The 19,071-nt window shown below is 41.7% G+C and overlaps 2 protein-coding genes across 2 annotated transcripts; both read left to right on the top strand.

Annotated features, from left to right (window-relative positions):
* Window positions 1–461: 461 nt before the first annotated feature.
* Window positions 462–12,450, top strand: LOC121515577 (titin-like). Its single transcript, XM_041796408.1, has 2 exons — window positions 462–9,885; window positions 11,269–12,450. Exons 1-2 carry the CDS (start codon window positions 609–611, stop codon window positions 11,976–11,978), a joined length of 9,987 nt encoding a protein of 3,328 aa, XP_041652342.1. The 5' UTR covers window positions 462–608; the 3' UTR covers window positions 11,979–12,450.
* Window positions 12,451–14,379: 1,929 nt separating this feature from the next.
* fam185a (family with sequence similarity 185 member A) lies at window positions 14,380–18,689 on the top strand. Its single transcript, XM_041795033.1, has 8 exons — window positions 14,380–14,936; window positions 15,022–15,131; window positions 16,324–16,416; window positions 16,587–16,725; window positions 17,923–17,964; window positions 18,069–18,164; window positions 18,280–18,414; window positions 18,549–18,689. Exons 1-8 carry the CDS (start codon window positions 14,510–14,512, stop codon window positions 18,659–18,661), a joined length of 1,155 nt encoding a protein of 384 aa, XP_041650967.1. The 5' UTR covers window positions 14,380–14,509; the 3' UTR covers window positions 18,662–18,689.
* The last annotated feature ends 382 nt before the right edge of the window (window positions 18,690–19,071 follow it).

Below are 19,071 nucleotides of genomic sequence, written 5' to 3'. Positions count from 1 at the left end.
CTAAATATTTTGGTCCAAATGCATATTTTGACCTGTCTCATCTGCCACTCGCATGCTTGTTGACCCACGCACGGGAAGCTAGGGAAGGGCCTGCCAAAGCAACTGTGACACACATGAGAATACAAGGGTGTGATGCTCAAGTATGAAGTAATGATGCACACCAAATGGTCCTCATCAAGTGATGTGATTACAGAGATGATACACTGGAATGCAATAAAAGGATTGCACAAAGGCACAGAGCTTTCTCATTGTTTACGCATCTAAATGACAGATTAGTGGCCGTTCCGCCTAATTTTAGGTGTTATATAAAGTACAAATGTTTTGACATTTCCTCACGTGTCTCTCTTATCATTACTATCACCCAGTCTGCTGAAAGGAACATCCATACACGCACAATCCTCCTCCCACCCTCTTTGTTTTTTTTACACCTGTTTCCCTCTCAGAGCTCATTTCTTTTGCACTCTCTTTCCACTAAACAGCTCCATCAGTTCCTCCTCTTCTCCCTCCCACTCCTCTCCTCCTCTCCCTGTCACTGCACTTCTCAAACTGAGGTGGGTCTTTTTAACACTCTCCCGCTCCTCTCTTTTACTCTTTACTGTCAGGACGTGATGAGGTTAACAGCACTGTGCATCTGTGGGACCCTGCTGGCCTTCTTCAGCCTCTCTTGGTGCATGGCAGACTCTGATGAAGAAGACCCCCTGGGGGATTATGGATTTGGGCCCTGCGCTGCAACTTTGAGACCTGAGGGGCTGTGCAGACAGGGGCAGGATGAGAGCACGTGTCCATACCTTTTCAGTCTGCCTCCGCTAACTTTTCACTTGCCAAAGCAGCTCAGAGATTTGGAGAAGATCGTGGAGGATCTGCAGACATTGAAGGACAATGTGGATCAACTGAGGAGGATGTGTGCAGATTGTAAAGTAAGCCAAAGTGAGAGAGAATGTGGGAGACAGAGAGAAATGAATGGGGGTGCAAATATATATGAGGATGAGAGGAACTGGCTGAATGAGAGAAACCCTGAGAGACTGAAAAATGTCAGTCAAAAGTGTGGGACAGTCAGAACTAAAGAAGAAGGTATGATAGAGAAAGATGGCAATATTGACTCTGAAAAAAGAACAACTTTGGAAGACAGAAAGGAACGGGACTCTAAAAGAGTGAACGAAAAAATGGTTATAAAAGATAATGAGGACGAAGTGGCAGAAATAGAAGGAAAAACTCAGATGAAAGGAACAGAAGAGAAGGACATATGGGGACAGGCAAAGGTGCCAACGACCAGTGAGGATGACAGAATAGTGGATACTGTAGGAATAAAAGTGGTTGATAATAACAGATGGACAGTGACGGACATAAGTAAAGAAAAAGATAGGAAAGGGACTCTAAAATTGGATCAAGGGGGGAGTCTGGACAAAGGTAAGGAGAGGACAATATCAAGTAATGTGGAAAACAAGAACAAAACACAAGACAGTGACCATCGCGTGTGGCGGGATGAGACAAAGGAAACAGGCACAAAGTCCCCAACTGAAAGGGACAGGGGTAGTGATGAAATAAAGATGTCTGAGGATCATGATGTGCATACAAATAAGGAGCAAGAGCAGCACAGGGAGGAGAGGAGAAAGGAAATGGAAAAGGGAATAAAAGTGGAGCAAAATAATGAGAGGCCAAAACAGACTGAGAGCATCGGGCATGCAGAAAAAGAGAGGACTATAAAAGAGGGGGAGGTGAAGGAAACAGGAGAGGAGATCAGAACAGTAAGAGAAAAAGCGGTCCAAAGTGCACAGAGAGACGGTGATGGAGAATTAGAGTCAAGCAAGTCAACCGAGGGGACAGACTTTGTTTCCATCAGCCCGACTGACTCTATCATTAGTGTAGCTCCGAGGCATGGCTCCACGGACTTGAATGAAGCTATAACCATTACGTCATCTCTTCCATCCCCTCCTTTGTCAAGCTCCACTCCACGTCTGATCATAGATGTTGATCAAGACAAGACAATATCTGCTGATGGACTTCCAACCCAAAGCACAGGTTTAGGAGCAGGTGATATTCCTGAAAAGCAGAGCGCTGGGAGCACCAGTAGGCCAACAACAGAAACTACAATAAGCACAATGGATGACTTTGGACAACAGATATCAAGTACTACTTCTTGGTCAACATATGCAACCAACCTGATGCCCAAATCAGACTCCACAGATGTTGATAGTTCAACAAAAATGACTAAAAAGAACATCAGCACAATCACTGATGGTGGTGTTAAACCTCTGCCAGGCCAGGCATTAAAACCAAATGAAAGACAGAAACCTGGAAACAAACCTAAAGCAGACCGAAAGCTTAAAAATCTAGAGAATGATCAAAGGCCTGACCGAACTAATTTTCCAGACAAGTCAACAAAATATGAACAAAAGAAAAAGCCTTCAAATCAACAACCAACAACTGACCAGAAACTTGCACCTGGTAAAGACCCCAAACGGATCCAGAGTCAAAAACCAGACAAGGTACGTCCAACTGATACAACTCCCACCAATGAAAATTTAGAAAGCATTCAAATATCCAAACATGACCAAGAACATACAACAATTCGGAACCAGGTTCCATTCGGGAAGCCAATATCTCGTCAAAAGTCTGTCAGTCCCAGCAAAAGACCTCAACTTATAAACACAACTCGTTCCAGCAAAGACACTCCGGCTCAGAACAAGAGACTGGCTCATCCAATCCAAACCATAAAGCCTGACCAAAACCAAAAACCCAACAAAGGGCGGCCAGACAGTGGAGGACACCCACAACCAGATAAAAAGCCTAAATTTAAGCAGAATTTCACACGTGTTCATCAACCAGAAGAGAAAAGAAGTGAAATAACAAGACTCGCACCGAAATCTGACAAGAAACTAGTTCCCCCAACCCAAACCAACAAGCCTGCCCAAAAACAAAAATCCAACAAAGACCAAGAAAGGGGAGAAAACCCAAAACCTGATCAAAAGCCTACAACTAACCAGCAAATAATATCTGTTCATGAACAGGAAAGAAGTGAAAAAACAAGCATCACACCAAAACCTGACAAGAAATTGGTTCCTCTAATCCAAACTACCGAGCATGACCAAAAACAAATAGTCAACAAAGAGTCAGAAAAAGGAGAAAACCCAAAACCAGATAAAAGGCCGACTTTTGACCCAAATTTCACAACTGTTCATGAACGTGAAAGTGAACCAGAAAGAATTGACACAAGCCTGACACCAAAACCTGACAAGAAACTTATTCCTTCAATCCAAACGGACAAACCTCAACCGAATCAAAGACCCAACAAAGGGCCAGCAACTGGAGAAAACCTCAAACCAGGTCAAAGGCCTACAACTTACCAGCAACATACACCTGGTCGTGAACATGAGGAGGAAAGAATTTTTACAGACCTGACACCAAAACCTGACAAGAAACTGGTTCCTCCAATCCAAACCAACAAGCCTGACCAAAAACAGAAACCCAACAAAGGACTGCCAGAAAGTGGAGATAACCAAAAGCCAGGTCAAATGCCTACATTAGACCGAAATTTAACACCTGTTCATGGACAGGAAAGTGAACAGGAAATAACTGATACATCAAACCTGACACCAAAACCTGACAAGAGACTGGTTCATCCAACTCAAACCGACAAGCCTAACCAAAAACAAAAACCTAACGAAGAGCCAGAAAGTGGGGAAAACCCCAAACCAGGTCAAAGGCCTACAACTCACCAGCAACATATACCTGGTCGTGAACATGAGGGGGAAAGAATTGACACAAGCCTGCCACCAAAACCTGACAAGAGACTGGTTCCTCCAATCCAAACCAACAAGCCTGACCAAAAACAAAAACCCAATAAAGGGCCAGAAAGTGGAGAAAACTTCAAACCAGATCAGAGGCCTGCAACTGACAAGCAACTTACACCTGTACATGAACGTACAGATAAAAGAACTGACACAGACCTGCCACCAAAACCTGACAAGAAAGTGGTTCATCCAACCCAAACCAACAAGCCTGACCAAAAGCAAAAACCAGACAAAGGATCAGAAGGGCCTACCTTCGACCAAAACTTCACACCTGTTCATGAACACGAAGAGGAAAGAAGTGAAACAACAAGCCTGACACCAAAACCTGACAAGAAAATGGCTCCTCCAACCCAAACCAACAAGCCTGACCATAAACAAAAACCAAGTAAAACGCAAGACAGTGGAGAAAACCTCAAACAAGATCAGAGACCTACAACTGACCAGCAACATATACCTGGTCGTGAACATGAAGAGGAAATAATTTACACAGACCTGACACCAAAACCTGACAAGAAACTGGTTCATCCAACTCAAACCAACAAGCCTGACCAAAAACGAAAACCTAACGAAGTGCCAGAAAGTGGAGAAAACCCCAAACCAGGTCAAAGGCCTTCAACTCACCAGCAACATATACCTGGTCGTGAACATGAGGGGGAAAGAATTGACACAAGCCTGCCGTCAAAACCTGACAAGGGACTGGTTCCTCCAATCCAAACCAACAAGCCTGACCAAAAACAGAAACCAAACAAAGGACTGCCAGAAAGTGGAGAAAACCCCAAACCAGGTCAAAGGCCGGCAACTCACCAGCAACATACTCCTGGTCGTGAACATGCGGGGAAAAGAATTGACACAAGCCTGCCACCAAAACCTGACAAAAGACTGCTTCCTCCAATCCAAACCGACAAGCCTGATCAAAAACAAAAACCCAATAAAGGGCCAGAAAGTGGAGAAAACCTCAAACCAGATCAGAGGCCTACAACTGACGAGCAACTTACACCTGTACATGAACGTACAGAGGAAAGAACTGACACAGACCTGACACCAAAACCTGACAAGAAACTGGTTCATCCAACCCATACCAACAAGCCTGACCAAAAGCAAAAACCCAACAAAGGACCAGAAGGGCCTACCTTCGACCAAACATTCACACCTGTTCATGAACACGAAGAGGAAAGAAGTACAACAACAAGACTGACACCAAAATCTAATAAGAAAGTGGTTCCTCCAACCAAAACTGACAAGCCTGACCAAAAACAGAAACCCAACAAAGAGCCAGCAACTGGAGAAAAACCCAAACCAGATCAAATGTCTACAACTGACCAGCAACATATACCTGGTCGTGAACATGAGGAGGAAAGAACTGACACAAGCCTGCAACCAAAACCTGACAAGAGACTGGTCCCTCCAATCCAAACCAACAAGCCTGACCAAAAGCAGAAACCCAACAAAGGACTGCCAGAAAGTGGAGATAACCAAAAGCCAGGTCAAATGCCTACATTAGACCAAAATTTAACATCTGTTCATGGACAGGAAAGTGAACAGGAAATAACTGATACAACAAACCTGACACCAAAACCTGACAGGAGACTGGTTCATCCAACCAAAACTGACAAGCCTGACCAAAAACAAAAACCTAACGAAGTGCCAGAAAGTGGAGAAAACGCCAAACCAGGTCAAAGGCCAACAACTCACCAGCAACATACTTCTGGTCATGAACATGAGGGCGAAGGAAGTGACACAAGCCTGCCACCAAAACCTGACAAGAGACTGGTTCATCCAACCCAAACCGACAAGCCTGACCAAAAACAAAAACCCAAAAAAGGGCAAGATAGTGGAGAAAACCTCAAACCAGATCAGAGGCCTGCAACTGACAAACAACATTCACCTGTAAATGAACGTACAGAGGAAAGAATTGACACAGACCTGACATCAAAACCTGACAAGAAACTGGCTCATCCAACCCAAACCAAAAAGCCTGACCAAAAACAAAAACCCAACAAAGGACCAGAGGAGCCTACTTTTGACCAAAACTTCACACCTGTTCATGAACATGAAGAGGAAAGAAGTGAAACGACAAGACTGACACCAAAACCTGACAAGGAAATGGCTCCTCAAACCCAAACCGACAAGCCTGACCAAAAACAGAAACCCAACAAAGAGCCAGCAAGTGGAGAAAAACCCAAACCAGGTCAAATGTCTACAACTGACCAGCAACATACTCCTGGCCGTGAACATGAGGGCGAAGGAATTGACACAAGCCTGCCACCAAAACCTGACAAGAGACTGGTTCCTCCAATCCAAACCAACAAGCCTGACCAAAAACAGACACCCAACAAAGAGCCATCAGGTGGAGAAAAACCCAAACCAGGTCAAATGTCTACAACTGACCAGCAACATACTCCTGGCCGTGAACATGAGGGCGAAGGAATTGACACAAGCCTGCCACCAAAACCTGACAAGAGACTGGTTCATCCAACCCAAACCGACAAGCCTGATCAAAAACAAAAACCCAATAAAGGGCAAGATAGTGGAGAAAACCTCAAACCAGATCAGAGGCCTGCAACTGACAAACAACATTCACCTGTAAATGAACGTACAGAGGAAAGAATTGACACAGACCTGACATCAAAACCTGACAAGAAAGTGGTTCATCCAACCCAAACCAAAAAGCCTGATCAAAAACAAAAACCCAACAAAGGACCAGAGGAGCCTACTTTTGACCAAAATCTCACACCTGTCCATGAACATGAAGAGGAAAGAAGTGAAACGACAAGACTGACACCAAAACCTGACAAGGAAATGGCTCCTCAAACCCAAACCGACAAGCCTGACCAAAAACAGAAACCCAACAAAGAGCCAGCAAGTGGAGAAAAACCCAAACCAGGTCAAATGCCTACAACTGACCAGCAACATACTCCTGGCCGTGAACATGAGGGCGAAGGAATTGACACAAGCCTGCCACCAAAACCTGACAAGAGACTGGTTCCTCCAATCCAAACCAACAAGCCTGACCAAAAACAGAAACCCAACAAAGAGCCATCAGGTGGAGAAAAACCCAAACCAGGTCAAATGTCTACAACTCACCAGCAACATACTCCTGGCCGTGAACATGAGGGCGAAGGAATTGACACAAGCCTGCCACCAAAACCTGACAAAAGACTGGTTCATCCAACCCAAACCGACAAGCCTGATCAAAAACAAAAACCCAATAAAGGGCAAGATAGTGGAGAAAACCTCAAACCAGATCAGAGGCCTGCAACTGACAAACAACATTCACCTGTAAATGAACGTACAGAAGAAAGAATTGATTCAGACCTGACATCAAAACCTGACAAGAAAGTGGTTCATCCAACCCAAACCAAAAAGCCTGATCAAAAACAAAAACCCAACAAAGGACCAGAGGAGCCTACTTTTGACCAAAACTTCACACCTGTTCATGAACTTGAAGAGGAAAGAAGTGAAACGACAAGACTGACACCCAAACCTGACAAGAAAATGGTTCCTCCAACCCAAACCGACAAGCCTGACCAAAAACAGAAACCCAACAAAGGGCCAGAAAGTGGAGAAAAACCCAAACCAGGTCAAATGCCTACAACTCACCAGCAACATACTCCTAGTCGTGAACATGAGGGGGAAAGAATTGACACAAGCCTGCAACCAAACCCTGACAAGAGACTGGTTCCTCCAACCCAAACCGACAAGCCTGACCAAAAACAGAAACCCAATGAAGTGCCAGAAAGTGGAGAAAAACCTAAAACAGGTCAAAGGCCTACAACTCACCAGCAACATATACCTGGTCGTGACCATGAGGAGGAAAGAATTGACACAGACCTGACATCAAAACCTGACAAGAAAGTGGTTCATCCAATCCAAACCAAAAAGCCTGACCAAAAACAGAAACCCAACAAAGGACTGCCAGAAAGTGGAGATAACCAGAAACCAGGTCAAATGCCTACATTAGATCGAAATTTAACACTTGTTCACGAATGGGAAAGTGGACAGGAAATAACTGATACATCAAACCTGACACCAAAACCTGACAAGAGACTGGTTCATCCAATCCAAACCAACAAGCCTGACCAAAAACAAAAACCCAACGAAGAGCCAGAAAGTGGAGAAAAACCCAAACCAGGTCAAATGTCTACAACTGACCAGCAACATACTCCTGGTCATGAACATGAGGGCGAAGGAAGTGACACAAGCCTGCCACCAAAACCTGACAAGAGACTGGTTCATCCAACCCAAACCAACAAGCCTGACCAAAAACAGAAACCTAACAAAGGACCAGAGGGACCTACTTTTGACCAAAACTTCACACCTGTTCATGAACTTGAAGAGGAAAGAAGTGGAATAACAAGACTGACACCAAAACCTGACAAGAAAATGGCTCCTCCAACCCAAACCGACAAGCCTGACCAAAAACAAAAACCCAACAAACAGCCAGAAAGCAGAGAAAAACCCAAACCAGGTCAAATTCCTACAACTCACCAGCAACATACTCCTAGTAGTGAACATGAGGGGGAAAGAACTGACACAAGCCTGCCACCAAAACCTGACAAGAGACTGGTTCCTCCAATCCAAACCAACAAGCCTGACCAAAAACAAAAACCCAATAAAGGACGAGAAAGTGGAGAAAACCTCAAACCAGATCAGAGGCCTGCAACTGACAAGCAACATACACCTGTACGTGAACGTACAGAGGAAAGCACTGACACAAGCCTGCCACCAAAACCTGACAAGAAACTGGTTCCTCCAGCCCACACCGCCAAGCCTGACCAAAAACAAATAATCAACAAAGAGCCAGAAAAAGGAGAAAACCCAAAACCAGATCAAAGGCCTACCTTTAACCCAAATTTGACACCTGTTCGTGAAATGGAAAAAAGTGAAATGACAAACCTCACACCAACACATGACCAAAGACCTTTAACTGACACAGTAAAGAGCTCTGATGGGGATCCTTTGATTGACACAACAGCTATCCAGTATTCCACACCAGGACAAACACTTGACCATGCCTCGATCAAACCACCTAATCAGAAGCCTAAACCTGGTCAGAACACCCCAAAAATAAACCAAAAGCTTAAACCTGGCCAAGTGTCTAGACCAAACCAGAAACATCCAAAACTTGTACCAGGACAAAAGACTAAACCAGTCATGAAGCCTAAACCTGATCAAACCCAAATCAACAAAAGGCCTAAGACATCTTCACCTGAACAATTGCCACATGTTGACACCAACTCGGCGCCTAAAGGAAAAACTGAAGCAGAAATCAACAAAACATTGATATCAAGGCCTCCCCCAAGACACAAGATGCCAATCAGGCCTAAATTTAAGCCAGGAGAAACACCTGCGCAAAGGCCAAAACTAACTAGTCTACAGATCAAAACAGATGTAGCTCCTTCTCAAACCACTTCTACTACAGAGGACATCCAAAACTCTGAAACTGATACGCCTCATTTCCCAGAGGATGCAGAGTTCAAACCAAAGAATCAACACTACAACATGCAAACTGTCTCTCGGGGTCCAAAGACCTCCAAAAACCTTGAGACTAGACCCTCCCCTCGTCTTCGTGCTCATCCTGATGGATTCACCATGAGCCCAAACAGCAGGATTACATCTGATCTAGGGCCACCAACTGTTAGCCAACCACCATCCATTCCAGTGACAACACCTAACAAAATTATGCGTAGCATCCTCCAGAGTGTTGTTCCCGGTCCAGTATCTGCTAAGCCAAAACAAACTTCACACACTGAGCCCAGCCTTCATGTTCACAATGCACAAGAAACAGCACTCAGGCCAACTCCAGATCCAGACAAAACTATGGTTCCAGTCCCTTCCCCCATCACCCAAACTACTTCCACAGCCTCCCCGGACCTCAGGTCAACAACCCCGGCCACCTCTGGCCCCGAGCCCTCGGTCGTTGAGTCTTCCACCCCCAGTTCAAGGGAGCTGCGAGTAAAGATCAACCAGGTGGCAGCTTTTCTCAATAACAGCCTGAGTCCAAGTAAAAGTCCACCAGATAGGCATCAAAAAGAGCTCCCAGAGGACATCAGCAAGCCTGACACCAATCTCCCAAAGAAGATATCATCTAAAGGCAAGAGAAAATATATTTTATACCATTGCATGTTGATCAGTTTTCCCCTCTATGCTCTACCAAAACATTTCAAGTAACTTTTCGGCAGGGGCTGTGGTTATCCTTGATAGAGTTTGCTTGTGTAATTATAAAAGCATGCATGCCAGAGTTGTAATATTTGCTTTGTTTCAACTTCTCTCAATACTGTTTGAGATTTTCAGCACTGTGGTAAATGAAGCCTGACAAGAAAAGAGCCACCATCACAACACTCATTTCAATTTACGACCAAGCTCATAAAAATCTATTGTCTGTTGTCGAAATTACATCAGAAAAAATAGGCACAGAGAAAACTGTAGATGTGTTGTGCATCATTCAAGTGATTATAGCTGCATTACTCATTAAGAAAGCATGTGCTGGGGGATTCAGTCAAAAGCACCACACAATAAGCACAACAGAGCCTCTTAAAAGAGAAATTATAATATATTTGTGTGGTCTAAGAACATCTTTTCACCATGCATCCCAACTAATTTATGGACGTCTGCAGAAAGCATGTGGCTGCATGGGTGTTGTTATAAGGATAAAGCCACAACTGTCAACAGCTTTAAAACATTTTTAAGTGGAGTCCTTTATAGTAAGAAGCTGACATGGGGTTGGGGATTTTATATTTGAACACTGGGCTTCATGTAATTTATATGAATTGAACACTTACAAGTTTATTAGGGTCAGAATGAGTTTCTGACTTGTTCACCTCTCTCTCCTTACACACTACTTCATTTCAGTGACTTTATTTGTCTATAAAAGAAACAACGAGAGGCTGAAAATTAGTTGTTCTACTGATAAATACATAATTAGGTGTCTACTTAAATCTCCAATTTTTTTCCAATTCAAATGTTATGTCTAAACTTCTCTGGAGGTCCACCTTTAAAGGCTGCTAAAACACCAGAGCTTTTATGGTGGAAAAGTAGTTTAGCTCCGACCTGTTGCACTAGTGACCTCATTTCATGGCTACACACAGCTGCAAGGCGATGATTTTACCTGCATGTTTAGCTAAATCAGGACTTTGGTTTGAAGACTCTGTAAAACATTGGTTCTCAACCTGGGCTTAAAACCCCCCAAGTGGAAGTGCCACAGTTCTCAGGGGGTCACAAGGAGGTCCCTATAAACTAGTATTACATTTAGTGTATTGTTTGTGCACAGGCCTTTTGCTAGAAGCAAGTGTTATTAGGCCTTTTCTGCTGAAATATGATCAAAAAGTTAAATTAGATCAATTTTTGACAATCAAGATGCTTTTAGGGGGGCCTCTAAGGAAAAAGGGATGGGAACCATGGCTCTAAAAGATGTAGAGCAAGTTTTCATGGTGTAATGGGAGTGATTCTTAATGCTGTCTCTTTTTATAATCTTCAGGAACAAATGTGAGGAGAGACTGCTCAGACTACAAGCTCAGGGGGGAGACAAAAAGTGGGGTGTACTTGGTGACCCCTGACCTCCGCAGCAGGAGCTTCCCAGCCTTCTGTGACATGGAGCTAAAGGGTGGAGGCTGGACGCTCCTGCAGCGCCGACAGGATGGCAGCGTGAGCTTCAACCGCACCTGGGCGGAGTACCGAGCAGGTTTTGGGAAGCTGGATGGGGGAGAGTTCTGGCTGGGCAACAACATGATCCACCTGCTGACTCGGGACAGGGACATGGTGCTGCGGGTGGAGCTGGAGGACTTTGATGGGGTGATGGCGTTTGCAGAGTACGATCATTTTGAGGTGGCAAGTGAACGGATGCAGTACAGACTGTCAGTAGGCAGGTACTCAGGTACTGCAGGTGATGCTCTGCGCTTCAGTAAATTCTATGACCACAACAACAGGGCGTTCACCACCCCAGATAGGGACCATGACAGGTATCCATCTGGGAACTGTGGGGCCTACTACAGCTCTGGGTGGTGGTTTGATGCCTGCATGGCTGCAAACCTGAACGGGAGATATTATGTTGGGAAGTATAAGGGTGTTCGGGATGGGATTTTCTGGGGGACATGGCATAACATATCAACAGAGTATTACCCCACCAATGACAGACAGTCTTTTAAAGCTGTCAGGATGATGATACGGCCAAAAGGCTTTGCATCATGAGCTGGAACTCTGACATGCAAGATAAACACAAAGGGTCTTATTTTTGCCAAGAAGCTCTTACATGCTGCTTACAGTTAAACCCAGTATACTACACTATCCATGCAAATATTAACTGCTGACACGATACTGATGTCTTACGGTGATTATGTGATATTGTTTTGTTTATATGACAATAACTGAAGGTGTATATAGTTAAGAGGTTAATGTCCCAATTTCATATCCATTTTAATAGCCTTTATATATATTTATATTTCACAAGATTTTTTGGTGGAATTTGTCCCCGGACAAAAAAGGAAAATCCTCAAGTAAAAAGTCATTTTTCACTGAGGGCGATCTGAACTGGATACGTGGCAACAAAGACTGGGACTTTTATTTCAGGACTGATATTCAGTTGATGGTTGACTGAAGATATCTGGGTTGTTTTATAATCATGATTGTTTTGTCAAGATAAATAAAAGTAATGGGTACATCAGCTTTGGACTCATTTTTTTCATTTAATTTGTATGCCAATATAGTGCATCACACTTACACCAATGCAAGGTTATTCTATACTAAAACTTACTAAATAACTAAAACTAAAATGATAAAACAATTTGAGTTAACTGAAACTAAAAAAACTTAAAAAGAAAACTAACTCAAACCGAATTCTGTGTTTACAAAACAAACTAAATTAAACTAAAATTAGAGACTAAATCTACTTAGTTAAAGCCTTCAACAGCAGTCTACTGACTGACATGTCCACCCAAGCCTAAAGAGTGCAAAATGGCCTGATTTGATTGAAGAAGACTTCATATTATGATTATTTTAGGTTGTGAATTGTACTCAAGTGTCTGATTTGAATAAACAAATGAAAAGTGAAGAGAGACCTGTTTTTTTCTAACTGTTCGATGATTTCTTTTTCTGACCCTCTTGGGTCTTTCCCTGGCAAGAATCCCATATTGTTGTAAATGAAAACTATCAATAAAGCTAATAAAAAACTAAACTAAAATTAGGTATTTAAAAAAAAAAATCAAAACTAAACTAACAAACCAGCAGGAAAAACGAATAAAAATTTAATGTAAAAAGTGAAATAAAAATTAAAACTGATTAAAAAAAAACCAAACTACAATAACCTTGCATCACAGAGTCTATTCAGTTACTGCCCCGACTGAATTAAGTAAAATTTACCTTAAAACTTTGTTTTTCGCAGTCAAACTCTCTAAGGTTGAAAACTCAAATTCCCTACAACCCCTTTGAAGAGAACAACGTCACATGCCATTTTCTATATACGCCTTGCGATTGGTTAAAAGAGTTACGCTGCTAAGTTTGCACAACATCGTACATCCGGTCTGTCAAGTCTAAGGATTCAGACCAGAAGTGAAGAAATCCGCCTTCAAAATAAAATGAAAATTGACCCATTGAATTCAGGATGGAGGTTATGTCTTAAGGCCACTAGTTCCGTCTTAAAGGGTAAAAGGTAGTTCTGCTTTCTTTATTTTACTCATGTGCTTACTTGTAAAATAATATTACATTCAATCTAGCTTGGTGAGAAGACGAGACATGGAAAATCTAAACTGATGAAAAATTGCATTGTTTACACAGTCATAATAAATACATATGTATACTGATGATGATTGAAGGGGCTTGCTAAACACCCAAGATTAATTGTCAGCATTATAAAACTGCATATCTCGTAGCCTGTGTTTTTGGAGAAAATAAATGCAATAATGCAGTAACCACAGTGGTTCATTTACAATACTTATAGACACAGCAGTGAAAGTGAATAAACAATTATATTCTGATAATGAATAGAATTAAAAACCAGTCAGACTGGCGTGCAGGTTGCCTAGTGGTTTAAGGTGCACCCAGGGTTTGAATCTGGCCTGTGACACTTTCCCACATGTCTCTCCCCGGCTCTTTCATCCCTGTTTCCAATTCTGTCCACTGTCCTCCTCTATCAATAAAGGCCTAAAAATTTCAAAATAACTCTTTTTTTTAAGTAAAATTCGATTCAACAGTAAGATTTAATAAAAGAATATTCTAAAAAATCCATAAGAGGAAGGTTTGAGTTCAAGAAAATTAGGAGAGAGACTGATGCTTAGGCTAGATTAATTTAATTCAATTTATTTGACTGAGCTGCACTTGAAATAAAAACACCAAAACCTAACTAAGCAAACGAATTCAGTGTTTAATATTTATTGAAAAATGTTCTTATTCATAGGATGGGATATTAATCCAAGGATTAAAATGATTGTTTTTTGGAAGCTTATGGTCTAGATATTTTTCTTACTTACATTTTGTAATCCTCAACAAAATTTAAGTCATGAGTTTGCTTTTTTACATGGCTTTCTAAAGTAGTAGTTCATGCTTTTAGTTTGAAACGTGCCGGAAAGAGAATTCTAATGTTGACTGAAAGAACAAGTTTGACTTCCTGGAGACAGTTCACGTTGACTGAATGAAAGCTTGTCTTACCCTGTAGTTTGTGTTGTAAATTCACAGTGAGTGCACCAGTTTACGGTATGAATGTGTGAGTGTACCGGAAGCTAACAGAGATGTTCTGGGTCTCGGCAGGTCAGCGGGGAGGTCTCCGGCTTCTCCGCTGCTGGTCCGTGACTCTCACCTACCAGACTCTTACAGCACGCCGCTGTCCTCTGCACCCTTCAAGGTTTTTCTCCATCTCAGCCACTTTAAAGTCTCCATCACATGAGGGGGTAAACCCTCCTCTGAAGCAGTGGGCTCTGGAGGTGAGCCCCTTCAGCACGGTACGTGCACGGCTAGGCTGTAGCATCTCAGTCCGCCCGCTTGACCCGCACAGCTTCCCTGAGGCTGACCGAGCTTTCATCACTGTACACGGGACCGAGGAGATCGGTCTGGATCAGTTAGATGTTCGCTACGATGAACAGAGCAAAGAGCTGCTCATCTCAGCCGAGAAAGTGGACAGCAGTGTGTCTATTGATGTGGCGGCACCTATCAAAAGCAGTGAGTGTCCCTTTAATGGCGCTGTTATTATACCAGCTTGTCATTTGGTCTCCCTCTACTCTAACATATCTTTTTTTATTGTAAGATGTCCTAATTTCCACTCAAGGAAAAGGTAACGTGCAAGTGAGGAAAATGGAGTGTGATACATGCAAAGTTCAGACAGAGGAGGGCAACTGTCTGCTGCACTCAATCAGGGTAAGTGTTGTTCGTAAAAAAAAAAAAAAAAAAAAGAAATCATATAACCTGACTTTACTTAGGCCAGGGGTGTCCAAAATTTTTCTACAGAGGGCCACATACAGAAAATTCAAGGATGGTGGGGCCACTGTGATACACTTCCCCTTTATGACATCAAAGTGAGTCAATCCAGTCCAATTTAGGTAAAGATGCACTAAGTGACTTAATATGCTTTACAGTTAAGTCACGAAAAAAGTACATTAATGAATCGTTGTGTCAAAATGTTTGTTTACAGAATTAGCGCAGTAGCCTTGCCTAGTGCTGAAAATAAAACATACACTAATCCAAATAAATTCATAATGTCTTCGCAAACTATATATTTTATCTGTTTTCTAATTGACAGACAAGTGTAGTATTGTGTTGCCCTCCCAGACGAGCCCCCAAGGTCACACAAAACTATAGTCAATAAGAAAACAGATAAACTATACAGTTCAGAAGAGCACAAGTTTCATGTCCTAATGTGGGTCATTTTTCATGTATGTTTTAAATTTTCTGTGGGCCAATTAAAAAGGGGCCAAGGGCCACATTTGGCCCTAGTTTGGACACCCCTGACTCAGGTATATCAATTATTTAGGAAATATTTAACTAGAAAGAGTGTTTTTGTACTGATTATAAACACAGCTGTGCATGCTTTCTTCTGTCACACAACCAGTGAGAGAAGAGCCTTTTTAATGGTCCTTTAGTGGCCTAGACATTTTCACACAAGTCTTGTTATTCCTCTTGGTCAGATCTACCTGCTGAATAATGACTGATACCCCCTATTACAATATCACTATAGAATAAGTATTGGATCCAGTGCAGATTGTTATACTAGGATAGTTTTATCATTTCTTTACATTTTCATACACCTTTAAAAGTTGCCAGAAAACCAAATATCAATGTCTACTGGTGTCATTAAAGGCTTTATATATGAGGCAAACATTCCAATGTTTCCTTTAATATTAACTTGTTATTGTACAGCATTAAAATATTGCTGTCTGTGCATGCTTTGCAGCATAAAAAAAGCTATGCACTTAAAACGTCAAGTACTCTGTGAGTGTAGAAATAAACAAACCAGTGGACTGTTTTGTTGAACGTTCTTTAAGCAGCCCTACCAATTGAGTGATTGTCCTTCACACTGACATCCCTTTCTTTTGGTTGTTTTTTGTATCAGAGTCACCACGTTGAAGTCAAGTCACAAGGAGGACACGTTACAGGTGCAGGCACCATCCACGGTAATGTGGACATCAGCACATGTGGAGACAGTGTAAGCAGTGTTACACGTACACTCAGCCGTCTATAGAGGGCAGCAGTAACCTGAATTAAGAGACCCATGTTTTCACAGTATTTTATGATATGCCTCTCACTGTCAGGCCGAGCAAGAAATGTATAACGCCTGGTGATGGTCTTGTGCAGTGATGAGATGTGTATTTGCAGGCAGTGGATGTCAAGAAGCTCCAGGGAACCAGAATGAATGTTTCAACAGAGCGAGGGCCTCTGAAGGTCAAAGCCATCTATGCCGAGTCCAGCTGTGTGTCCTCCTGCTCAGGGAGAGTAGAACTGGGACATGTGCATGGTTAGTGGTTAATCCTGCCTATTGCAGTGTTGATTTGGCAGCTATTTTAAATATAGTCTTTGTGTTTAGATTAAAATGTTCATTAGTTTAAGTCACAGTCATTTTTAACCTTTATAGTTTTAATCAATGAAAATTCAAGAACATTTTTGTCTAGTTTTAGTCAATAAAACATCCTTACATCATGGTCTTTAATTTTAGTCACATTTATTTTCTTTGAATTAATTTAATCAGTCAAATTGTGAAATTAATATAAATGTAAAACACTCATATTAATGCACTTTCAATATCTAAATTGATATAAACTACTCTAATTAAATTACTGACATGTTAAAAGTGGAGAAATATTATGGATTTGTAATGTCCAACAGCACTAACATTTTGGCCTAAGTCTGGGCCACTCAGGACAGATGAAAAAGAAATGGAATATTCCTGTAAAAAATAACTTTTTAAATTGATTAAAACCTAACACACACAAAAAGACCTTATGATAAACTATTAAATGTGTTAATATGATATTAATTTATGCAAATCTAAACTTAGCACAAAAGTAAGAACATTTGTGTTTGGTAGATTATTTCTTCATTGTAACAAGACATGTTTCTCACAGGAATTTAAACCTCTTGATTAATAATTAATAACTAACTTTACTTAAGTTAAAGCGGCCTACACACTAAAAAAAAAAAAAAAAAATTATTGTACAACATGCAGCCATAGAATCACTACATCAGGTCTTAAACTTACATCTTACCCGAAGTGACATTATGTAAAGTTGGTGAAGTGCGTCTTTGGTATGAGAGGAATCCAGTGCTCTCATCCAAACAGCGTCTATTAAACTGCAGTGTGGCTGCGATTACTACAAAGCCTGCTCTTGTTCAGATTTGGAGTAACTATTAAATGTATTGGTTGTAAAATTCTTGGAAAAGAGGTTAGATCATAAAAACAACAAGAGCTGTAATGTGTAGTGCAGAGAGTTTGTCATCCACATAGAATTTTAATTCAGTCAGGGTCCAGATAGGCCTCTTAGCACAGATACATGGAAACAATTATCTTGTTGACTTCAGCGATGCAGGTTAATGATAAACAGCCTCTGACGGAGACTTCTCTTAGGCGTTGACTCGTCTAACTCACATTTATTTGCTGGTAAGGAAAATAATATTTTATAAGAGCTGAAAACAACCTTGTGCTTTCAATCAAAAGGTAATGCCACTGTGAAGAGCGAGTCTGGAGATGTAGTGATAGGTAAGACAGCCAACCTTCAGATGGCACAATGATCTACAGTACGTATGGTTTCTATCAGTGTCTGGTCAAAGTAAAATTACTTGAGGCCTGCTTTGCTTTTGCAGATGGTTCAAATTCTTTCCTGAAGGTTTCCTCACACAGCGGAGGCATCAATGTCTATGTGGGAGACGGTGGCAGCGCTGAACTCCACAGTCAGGAAGGTAAACGCACTATATATGAAAAAATACACCCAATGTACCACAGCTCTTCTTCCAGAGTATTAATTTTTCTGTTGACTCACACCGTTTTGTCTTTCCTTCATTCATTCACACATAGGCAGTGTATGTGTGCGTGTCCCCTCCTCTTTGAAAGCTGGGGTGGAGCTTTGTGGGGCGTTGGTGGATATTAGCCCGGAGGTTATTCTGCACGGAGTACAAAACAACACAACTGATGGCCAAACCACAGTCACTGGTGAGCTCTTGTTTTTATTACACTACACTCCTGGGCACAGTAAATTCCCTAAACCTACAAACAAGAAAATGAACAAGGAACATTGTGTTTCCTCTCCATGGTCCCATATTTCTCATTTCTGCTCTGTGTCTCAGGCTCCATCAATGCAGAGCCTCCAGTGGAGCAGTGGGTGAAAGCACAGGCAGACAGAGGCACCATCACACTGAAGACTCAAAGCTGGTTTGAGTCCTTAAAGCTTGGGAGCTAAACTTTAAGTGACAAAACTTCTCTTCATGATGCTGCACCGCTTACAGAGAGATATTTATTGTTGCTCCTCAGATGTGCATACAGAGTACATGTCCTATACTGTCCTCAGGGGCATTTTGTTTGTATTTAAGATTTAATAATAATATGTCTTTTTTGTTATTGTACAGACATAGTGTTAAAAAACTGCACATCTGTGAAGCTTCATAAACTCTTGAAATTTTTATTTGCACTGTTGAGGTGAGATATTGCTAAAGATCGCTGAATTCTGACATAAATACTGTAATAAAATAGTTGAAAGTCTTATTCTAAGACAGTGTCGTCCTCTGTTGTCTGATTTACAGAATCTGTCTTAAGGTGGATCTAGCTAAAAACTAATCTGACATTTTTAATCCTAAACATATTCTTTGCATA

The sequence above is a fragment of the Cheilinus undulatus genome, linkage group 9 (genome assembly GCF_018320785.1).
Source record: "Cheilinus undulatus linkage group 9, ASM1832078v1, whole genome shotgun sequence".
NCBI classification, from domain to species: Eukaryota; Metazoa; Chordata; class Actinopteri; order Labriformes; family Labridae; genus Cheilinus; species Cheilinus undulatus.
Note: the sequence above shows the minus strand (reverse complement) of the source record. Positions and strands in the feature narration are given on the sequence as shown.

Bases quoted from the DNA above. Each gene is read 5' to 3' on its own strand.
- LOC121515577 (XM_041796408.1), top strand. From the start codon at position 609: ATGAGGTTAACAGCACTGTGCATCTGTGGGACCCTGCTGGCCTTCTTC. The intron at 9,886-11,268 runs GCAAGAGAAAAT...TATAATCTTCAG, and splicing joins AAAGAAGATATCATCTAAAG to GAACAAATGTGAGGAGAGAC.
- fam185a (XM_041795033.1), top strand. From the start codon at position 14,510: ATGTTCTGGGTCTCGGCAGGTCAGCGGGGAGGTCTCCGGCTTCTCCGC. The intron at 15,132-16,323 runs GTAAGTGTTGTT...TTTTTGTATCAG, and splicing joins GTCTGCTGCACTCAATCAGG to AGTCACCACGTTGAAGTCAA. The intron at 16,726-17,922 runs GTTAGTGGTTAA...TTCAATCAAAAG, and splicing joins AGAACTGGGACATGTGCATG to GTAATGCCACTGTGAAGAGC.